The sequence below is a fragment of the Mizuhopecten yessoensis genome, unplaced genomic scaffold (genome assembly GCF_002113885.1).
Source record: "Mizuhopecten yessoensis strain PY_sf001 unplaced genomic scaffold, ASM211388v2 scaffold1707, whole genome shotgun sequence".
Classification (NCBI taxonomy): domain Eukaryota; kingdom Metazoa; phylum Mollusca; class Bivalvia; order Pectinida; family Pectinidae; genus Mizuhopecten; species Mizuhopecten yessoensis.
This window is the reverse complement of record NW_018404181.1, coordinates 153,216-163,471: the sequence shown is the minus strand read 5'-3', so window position 1 is coordinate 163,471 and position 10,256 is coordinate 153,216. Positions and strand designations below refer to the sequence as shown.

At 37.7% G+C, this 10,256-nt stretch overlaps 1 protein-coding gene across 1 annotated transcript; it reads right to left on the bottom strand.

The window, feature by feature from the left end:
- Window positions 1-3,839: 3,839 nt before the first annotated feature.
- Window positions 3,840-4,899, bottom strand: LOC110466813. Its single transcript, XM_021523577.1, has 2 exons — window positions 4,566-4,899; window positions 3,840-3,990 (listed from the first exon to the last, which is right to left on the bottom strand). The coding sequence occupies exons 1-2, from the start codon at window positions 4,780-4,782 to the stop codon at window positions 3,842-3,844; spliced, it is 366 nt and encodes a 121-aa protein (XP_021379252.1). The 5' UTR covers window positions 4,783-4,899; the 3' UTR covers window positions 3,840-3,841.
- Window positions 4,900-10,256: the final 5,357 nt, after the last annotated feature.

Here is a 10,256-nt window from a genome sequence, read left to right as displayed (position 1 = left end):
TTTTGATAATATCTTTCACAATCGTGACAAACAGACTGTATAAAATCGACACGAATAGGACTTTCTAAAGACCATGATATACAGTTACAAACAAAATCTGCATATATATGCAGGGAAATTGTTATTTATATCACTTAGCTTTTTTCATCAAATTAATCATCCCACAGGGTGACCTTGTTTCCAGTTATGTTATAGACTGAAATGTACGTTGGAATACGGTGATGATAATGACAACAACAATTAAATAGATTTAACGCTTATGGTTTAAAACCCGGAATAAGAAGTCTAGAAGTCATTTTGAGGAAGGTATTCAGATAACAAGAGCAGGCTCTGAACTCACAAATCATATAGGACGAACAGGTGGAATGTTACTTTTGAGGAAAGGAACATAAACGATCAATAAAATGAAATTCGTCACATTTGTCGGGTGGTTGGGAAGTGAAATATGTGTTGCGGTAGTACTAACTTATAGTTTATTTCAATATACATGACCTTAAATAGAACAAAAATAATGTGGAAACATTTAAAGTAGTTCTCAAAAGCCTTGTTAATAAAGGGCAAGTCACCGTCTATGTACTAATATCTAAATGTGAAAATAAAAGGACCAATAATGTGTCGTCTAAGTCACCAAAACCATAGTTCAAACTCAAAACCGATAAAACTAGGGCAACATAGCAATAAAGGAAAGATTAACATAGAAACCATTGAGAGAGAAAAGGAATAAGGCCAAGTGTTCCGGAAAGGTTAGCGCCTGTTAATGTCAAATTCTTTGTTGCAATTGCTTGGTCTATCCTAGAGTTTACACGGAGCTGTTTCACAAGAAAGAGAGTCTATCATCCTTGGTAAAACAACAAGGGTTTGGGTTGTTTGTGTTTTACGTCCTATTAACAGCTATGGTCATTACGGACGTGCCGGGTTTTGGGGGTGCACGAAAAAGCCGGAGTTCCCGGAGATAAACCACCGACCTACGTCCAGTACTTGCCGACTGCGTGGTGGAGGGCTAGTGAGAACAGAATGTCAGACGCCAAAAGGCTGTGTAACCAGAAACTAATAATAGAATAATAAAACATTATTAGAATAGACATTGGAACCATTAAAAGGAGTTTAGCAGCAAAAATACCAAATTGGTAAAGACCTAATTTATATATTCGAACATAGCAGACATTTTTTAATTGAAAAGCCAGACTGGCCAAGATATCAGATATCTTTTTAATTGCCCAAATGGCTTCTTTGAGGTGTTCGACCTTAGCAGACGAGAAAGTATGTCTTTTTTAAAAGGCGTCTTGTCAATAAAACTCACTTAACGTCATTGGAGATATGGTATTTTTGTTAAAGGTCGTGTAATTGTATTGCGGGATGCTATAGATAATAAATAGAAGAAACAAAAGCTAATCATACTGAATTGATTCTTATAAAGAACGGAGTTCATAAACATTAGTCGACTCCGGTCACCCCTTCTTGCCGTAACGAATTCATAAGGCCTCTTAATAAAATCATTTCAAAAGTATGAAATATCTTACCTAACAGTTAGCGATTCTGAATCCCACTGTATCCCCTGACCTTCAGTTTGGATATAACCGTAGCACAGCATCATCAACACTCCAGGGGTTACGCCCACCTACGCTCTCTACATCCCACTAATATGGTCCAGTTGCAATTGTTAGGATCTTTATATTTCTCTCTACTTCTAACTACCTTTTATTTCCTACCGCCTTGCTTGGCATCACCCCACTTTTGGCCTTAATGTTGAGCGTTCGTCCAGGTAAGGATGGCAATGGGTTCTGTTCCAATGCTGGGACATACCAAAGTCCTTAAAAATGGTAGTTGTTATTCCCTGCTTAGCGTTCAGCATTTAGGGGAATGGCAACAACTGGTTCACCCGTTGTCAGTATAATGTGACCGGGCGGAATGTTGTGCTGGGGGCCTTTGGCATGATATTTCAGTGAGATCGCACTATATAGTCGGAAACAGATCCGCGCTATCACAAGGAGGCAAATACACCAACACATCCTGCCTCCAGCACACACACATAGAAACATGCACGCATACACAATAAACACGGAGATACGTCCTTAAATGATCTTAGCTGTTAATAGGACATTAAACAAAATAAAACCAAACCAAACTCATGCCAATATCGAAGGTTTAGTGTGCACCACCTTGTGGATGAGACAATAAGACTAGTTTAATCCTTTGATGTACACCAAAAGAACATTTCGGTCGATTTACTGTTAAATTGACTGGCTTTTTAGTCGGGTCTCGTTCCTTTGTAACCTTCAAAAGGACAGGTAACAGCCAAGCGATTGGTCAGGTTTGTTTTACCCGAGACCAATCAAATGGCTAACCGTATGTCTTCAGTTTTGCTATGACATATTCCAGAGGCGGTGCAGACACATGAGAGAGTGAAAGTGATCGTACAATGTAACCCCTGGAGTATCGAGGATGGTAGTACAGTTAGGCCAGAACAGGTATCTCAATCAGTCAGAGCGATATCGAGGATGGTAGTACAGTTGGGCCAGTACAGGTATCTCAATCAGTCAGAGCGATATCGAGGATACAGATTCTGACATCGGCTTACCAGAGGTACCAAGGGAAACAAATCATATAGCGCAAAAAAAAGGGAAAAGCAGACTAAAAATTACTTGAATTTCTACATTTGGTAGAAAAGAAATAAATTTAAAAAGTTCTAAGGACACTTTGTTATTTTATTTGTAAAACTGAAATGACAACAAAAATAAATATAATAATATTTACATGATTATCAGAAAATTCACCGGATTTTAAATATGGTATATAACAGATTCACAATTGGGCAAGAACCCTGCCATATCCCTCCACTGATATGTAAAACACATTTTGATTGATGAAATTCACTGTAGTTGAATTGAAACATTTCCAGTCACTAACAACACAACATTAACTGGTTCGTATCAACAACAATACAAGTTTCTGTATTTCTCCTGGTAAATCAAGAAATGAGATTCACCATGTCATGATCACAGTTTTGAAAACCCAGAGGCCATGGTAAATTTATCCCGGAGACGCCTGCAGCATGCACAGTGTCTTATACAGCAATAAACTCCAAAGCAAAGCGCTACAATACAGCAGATATCCAGGACCAAGATGACAATCCACCTACAAACAAACGGACAACAAGAGTATAAACGTGCTTAATAATGTACTCTATGCTTTACACTAAACAAGAGTATAAACGTGCTTAATAATGTACTCCATGTTTTACACTAAACAAGAGTATAAACGTGCTTAATAATGTACTCCATGTTTTACACTAAACAAGAGTATAAACGTGCTTAATAATGTACTCCATGTTTTACACTAAACAAGAGTATAAACGTGCTTAATAATGTACTCCATGTTTTACACTAAACAAGAGTATAAACGTGCTTAATAATGTACTCCATGTTTTACACTAAAACTTTTAGCCGATATCTTAATATTTATCAAACTCCTTACCTTTTATTTCCTTTTTTTACATAGTGCAACCACCCTGGTTTGCACCACAGGGACCTGAGAATTTGTAACAGCTGTATTTTGACGTAAATTAAAGTGTAAAGAGTAATTCGAATTGTTTTAGGGGTTAAAATCAACTTCAGTAAAAAAAAACACTCCCCATGATGATATGAATACCATCATTGGGGCGTTATTTTTACCAAAATTTGTGTAAAATTACTCTGAACACTTAAGTTTACGTCAAACTATAGCTGTGACAAATTCTCAGGTCCCTGCGAAATTAAACCATGGCAAAAACTCACAATTCTTCCCATGTCACTAAACCATATTACATTGTTTTGCAGATTAATTCTGATACACGTGACAAATACTAGATAACTTTGTACGTAAATGATACCCACGCATTTTCGGCGAGGTAGTCGGCACAGAAGGACTCTCTGTCGGCGCTAGGTGCCCGTTTGTTGTAGTCGTCACAGCAGTTATACATGACTTCAGACAGGGCAAGCTTATTGGACCAAACTGAACATAAATAACCAAACACATGATTGAATTGAAATTGGCCGTTTAATTTGTATAAACGACAATTGAAAATATTTCAAAAACATAAACCAATATGGAACATGTACATAAAATAGTTTGGTCCTAGGTGGGGATAAAACCGCCACTATAGTATCTGATAAATGTCACATTTTGTACATGCTCAGAAACCATCCCCCACCCGCAGCCCTGACTGAACATATTAAAATTAAAATTAAAATCTAGAATAAAATAAAACAACATTTTGGCAAAATGTATCACACATGTATGATAGCATCAAAATATAAAACACTTTCAACAAAAACTAATCGTTGTTAAAACGTGAGTTCTCCAATCACGTAGCACCTATAAGTCACTGACAAGGTCAGATGTCGTCATTTAGTTATACAAGGGTTGGAGGATCCAGAATANTGGGTGCGATTTGGTGGAAAGCAATGCCCCAAATTCCACAAATTCATTGCACATAATTTTGGCTTTAATTTTGGAATCTTAGTGCACGTCCAGAGGTCGGGAAATGCTACTGTAAGCCGGAGTATGGGGTAAACATGTATCTGTACCTGTAAAACCTGCAACTGCATTTTGGATGGGTGACTGGAGACTGTAGGGGTCCAGGACTGGAGTTGTTTGTAGGGAAGTAGACGGCAGTAGTTGTCTGGTTGGTAGATTGGAGGCAGTAGGTGTTGCTAAAACAGATGGCTGCAAGAGCCTGGTTGAAGATTGTTGTGCGAAGGCTGCAGTAGCAGAATGAGGTAATGTCACCCATGAGGCCGGCATATTTGTAGCCTGTGACTGATTGGTAGAGGAGGATTGCTCGCAAACCTGCTGTGGTACCCGAATGTGTAGGTAGTGGCATAGTTGGGGCTGTCATATTTGTGGCCCTTGTGGAGTGAATATATAACCAGATCAATGCGCGTGACCTTTTCACCTCCTGACCCACAACCCCCTCCAATGTTTACAAACATTGCGTAGGGACTATTTATATACTGAAAACATAACATCAAGTGAATCAATCGATAACCGCATGTATAAAATATATCAAAATTGTTTTTTAATTGTTTACTATACGTGGTGTTTTTGAGGCAGCAGTAATCGGCGCACCACACCGAGTCGTTGTCCTCCATCCCAACAACACCATGGTGGGCAATACAACACTCCCCTTTCCCTTCCACGGTATATACTGCTGAAATATTGTTCAACTTGTGAAATAGGAAATATCACACTTGGAAAGGAAAATAAAATAACTCAGATACATTACAATGTACATCTTGAGGTATTAGAGTACAATAATACACATTTGTAAAGACAAAAAGACTCTCTCTGATTTATTTGATTTTGATTTAAACATATATTTTATTGCAAATAACAGTTGTTGCAAACGAATTTGACTCAATTTTTGCCAACCTATTGAAGTCCTCTTCGACAAAAATTAATTGATTGCAATACATATCACGCAATGTTAGAGCTACTTAAATATACATATGACAAAAAAGAATTGTTGGTAAGAGAGGGGACAAAGAAGAGATCGAGATATTTTTCGAAAAATATTGGACACAGCTAACTTAATTTTTATTACATAATATAATTTGTTTTCTTCATTTTCCACGTAGACGGAGCTTGTGATATATATACTAATCACTTTTCAGACACCTTCAGCTTTAAGACTCTCTCTCTCTCTCTCTCTCTCTCTCGATCTTGATATCAATTGTGAAAGAAACAATGTACTTTCAAAAATCATAAATTACAATAAAATATGTTGAAATAAAAATCAAAGCCTTTCGGCTTCTACCCCAGATATTTTTCAAAGTTTACCTAACCCCCATCTCCAGTTAATTATTAATATTTAGTTGTAATGCTTGGATCCAAAGAATGTTTGTCTGTTAGTTGCAAATCCATCGTTAAGCTATGGAAATAAGTGATATAGTTTGCCATCTTACCGTTTCATATCAAAAAAAAAGGGGGGGGGGGGGGGTGTCTTAATGGTTCAGATTTTTGTTTGGTAAAATTACAATAAATTCTACTGGTTATATAGACTATACGTATTTGGCACGCATTAGGCATTAAGCTCACCTACGATGTTGATCAAAATGGAACATAGCACAATCTTGTCCATCGTATTCGTTGTGTATTCTGTACAAAAGGCTCACGGTTGAAATTCCTTCACACTGACCGACAAAGAGACAAGAAACTGTATTGAAAGTCGCATACATATTAACAGGAAACGTTAGCTCTTGTGAGCTATTATCGTGACAAACACATGTATGGGAAACAATAAGACATTACAATATCACATAACTCAGGGGTAATCAGATATACGTATTCATAAATAGCTTTCAATCCTTTCACATAATCACAATGAAATGGAAAAAGTATCATATATCTCAGCGTAAAATAAGTTAGTAATAATTTAAAATATTTTAACTAAATTTGTTGAGCAATAGATATCTATTGCATACAAGCTCCAAATTCCACAGTAGCACGTTCAACATTCACAGGGCAAACAGGTCAAGATTATATATCAAAAGCTGACAATACTTCCGGTATTTACAACAATGACACTACTGGGTAGCTCAGTAGCTAACATATGTCAACAATTGATACTATCGCAGTGAATAATGGAACAGAAATGCTTAAAACATGTCATTCGTGTAATTTCGGAAATATTAAAGATTAAAGATATATAGTCTCGTTTACAACTGTCCAGATATCCGAGTACTGGGAATCATGTCCTCCTTTGGACCTAACAAGCACTGCTATAATGGGCCAGACAGGCTTTCTTACTGTAGCAGCAGTTCACATTCCATGTTTTTGACTGAATGAAAGGTCTACACTAGCTTACATGTTATTCTTTTAGCTTCCGCCATGATCATTCATATAATTCTGTAAGAGTTATCTCCCCGTAACCACAACGCCGCTCAAAGTAATAACTCGATAGCACCACGAGAGTACTTGCAAAAAATTGCGCAGAGAACTCCCACTTTTCAGTCGCAGAATTCGGACAATTCTGTAAAGAACAGATTATGCTTTGGCGTGATTCGCCTTTCCATTCCATGACGGAGTGGCCGAAATGGAATTGTTCTACTATTTAAGTAAAAGGTAGTTTTTAAAAGTCGTTCTGGATAGTATTGCACTTGTTGAAATTTGTGTGTATACATACCATTTGGAAGAGAAATTTCCTACCTTTTATAAAAAAAAAAGTGGCAACCATGTGCGAATTTAAATAAGTATTTTACTTTCTCTGTCGGAAGTTGGCTGAATAGTGGTCACATAGCAAAATTGAAGGCTCAAAGAAGACTAGTTCGATTCTTTGATGTACATCAAAAGAATCTCGAGGTCAAGTAACGGTAAACATTGACAGGCTTTGTAGTCGGGCGTCTCTCCTTTGTAAACTTCAAATGATAGGTATCAGCCTAGCAATTGGTCAGGTGTTTTTTTTACCCGAGACCAATCAAACAGCTATGTTCGTGCCTTCAATTTTGCTATGACATATTCCAGGGGTGTAGAGAGCAAAAGTGATTGTAATCCCTGGATATCGAGGATGTATCCATAAAGACATCGGGTTTGACGAGAGAAGGGAGCTCAGTTCTTATATATTCGGCATTAAGGGGAATGGCAACAACTGGTTCACCCGTTATCAGTATAATGTAACTAGACGGAATTCTGCGGCATGGCATTTTAGTGAGATGGCACTATAAAGTTGGCATCAGATCCGCGCTACCACAATTAAGGAGGCAAGAACACCGACATACCCTGTCTCCTGCATACGCACATGCAAGCACGCATACACTACACCCATGGAGGCACGTACTTAAATGACCTTAGCTGCTAATAGGACGTTAAACAAAATTAAACCAAACAAAACTAATTTCAGAATTGTCTCACTGCCACCGTTGGCTGGAGGTCTTGCGTTTTGTAAAAGGTGCCAGGAAAATGTCTTATTTTACCTAGTTAAAACAGATTTGCCTTGATCTGTTACGTAGCAAAGCAACTGTTATTAAGTCTGACGGCCATGAAAACCTATTTTCGACTTCCCTATAATCATTCAAACACGTTTTGCTGACGCTTTTAAATCTTCAAAGGGCGATAACTGTCACAAGGACCGATAACCCTATTTATTCTGGGGTTTAGTGTCAATGTCACTACAGTCATTGTAATTTTGAAAAGCATCCAGGGCCATAACTCATGCATGTGTGGCTACTCTTTTTATATTTTACTCAAAGGAAACATAGTCTGTGTTTGAAAGATACTTTAAAAATACATTCCGACTAAAAAATGTTTTATTACACTTTAAACTACCAAAATTGTTTTCATTTTAAATGCTGTCAATGTATTAATATAAGTAACTTAACATGCGTTCCGGATTAATATTCTGCAATGTGTACCTGCACTTGTTTACCTCTCATTTGATTGTTTTTGGACGTACGTCATCAAAATCCTGTCCGAACCAGTAGTTTACTAACGATTACCAAATTTACTTTACTTATGTATCTTGGGTACGCGGGGTGTCACGTACTAAAAATCAGATTTTGCGCTCCACTACGTAGTTTTTTTTTATCATATTTGATATTAAAATGTGTTCGGAACATATGCCTCTTGCCACATTACCTATATTCATCAAACCTGCTATCTTGGGCATCTATGGTAGGCAGAATGTCGCCTACTATAATAAGATCGTATATAAGATTTTTCAAAGTTATGGCCCTTGGTTTTTTTTTCCAAAATTTGTCCGGGACATTATTTCCTTTCCATGTCAAACGTGCCATCGTTATGGATCTTGGGTAGGCAGAAGGCCGCATACTAAAATAGAAGAGTTGTGTGTCTCATTTTACAGGTTTATGAGTTTTTTTCATTTTTTATACCAAAATCTATCCGGAGCATAATTTCCTTTCCATGTCACCTATATTCACCAAACTTGTTATCCTTATGTATCTTGGGTAGGCGGTGTGACGCATACTAAGAGGGGCTGTGTACCACTTCACATAGTTATGGTCCTTTGTTCTATATCAGGAGCGAAAAATGCACGGTCAAACCGAAGTTCGAACCCGGGACCCTCCGAACTCTAGACGGACGCTCTACAATTTGAGCTAACTGATCGCCAACGATTGACCCAGTCTAATTCCGCTACAGATCATCTTCCCAATAAAAAAACAAATCGTCCTGCATGTACCTTAAGAAAGCAGATGTCACATAATGTCACATAATGAACTGGGTCTAGCGCATCGCAATAAAGATTGTTCCGCTGTTTCACTTTTTTAATTACAAACTTTGTGAATCAGCAAGTTTTCTTATTTCTTTAGGATGCTAAAATATTAGTTCAATGTTTTGAATATTTGATAGTCCCCCCTCCTCCCCCATTAAACAAGAGGCCCAAGGGCCTTAGCGGTCACCTGAGTTATATNATAAAAGGTTTTTCTCCGGCCACAACGCGATATGCCATTACGTTGTGGTCGGAGAACAACATACGGTAATGAGCTCCATCCGACAAAAGCAATATCTTTGACGTTTTTGACCAACAAATTTTGAAACCCGTTTCATAATGATAGTGACACATGAAATAAAGTGTCATCTTTATGTTACGTCTTGTACAGGTTTTAACATGTCACTCCTTAAGGTTGCTGCCTGGGAGCCTTCATCAACAAACGGGGGTGTTTTGTTAGCACCTCTTTTATTAGTCACAGGTTTTACCCGAGTTACTGCCCCTTTTCAAACAGACAAGAAAAAGGTTAAAATGGAATCATAAGTTTCTATCCTTATAACTATAGAAACAGACTCCCAATTTTACAAAAGACTGGAGAATGGAAGTCATGCATGTCCCTGCCGCCATGTATGTATTTATGTGAAGTCCCTCCTGTGTAAGAGGACCCTAAAATAGTTTGGTGATAACAAGGCTGCTCTGATACACAATGCTCTAGTTTTGTTTAAATTAAAGAAAGATACAAAATATCTAAACAAGAGGTCCAGAGGGCCTTATCGCTTACCTGGATAAAAAAGCAACCATGGCATTTTTTTTTATTATATACAATACTTCAACTATTTCCAAATATTTGCTCCATCTCTCAGCACCACCCATCCCTCATTAGTTCCCTTCTTTCTGCCCCTACGAATTGGGGTGAATTTTAAACATTAACCTCAATTTCCCCCTATTGGGCCCCGCACCTGTGCCCAAAATTTGGTGAAAATCCCTCAAATCCTACTAAAGGGAATGGATTTTAATCATGTATTACTATCCTCCTTGGCCTCGACCCTCTGTC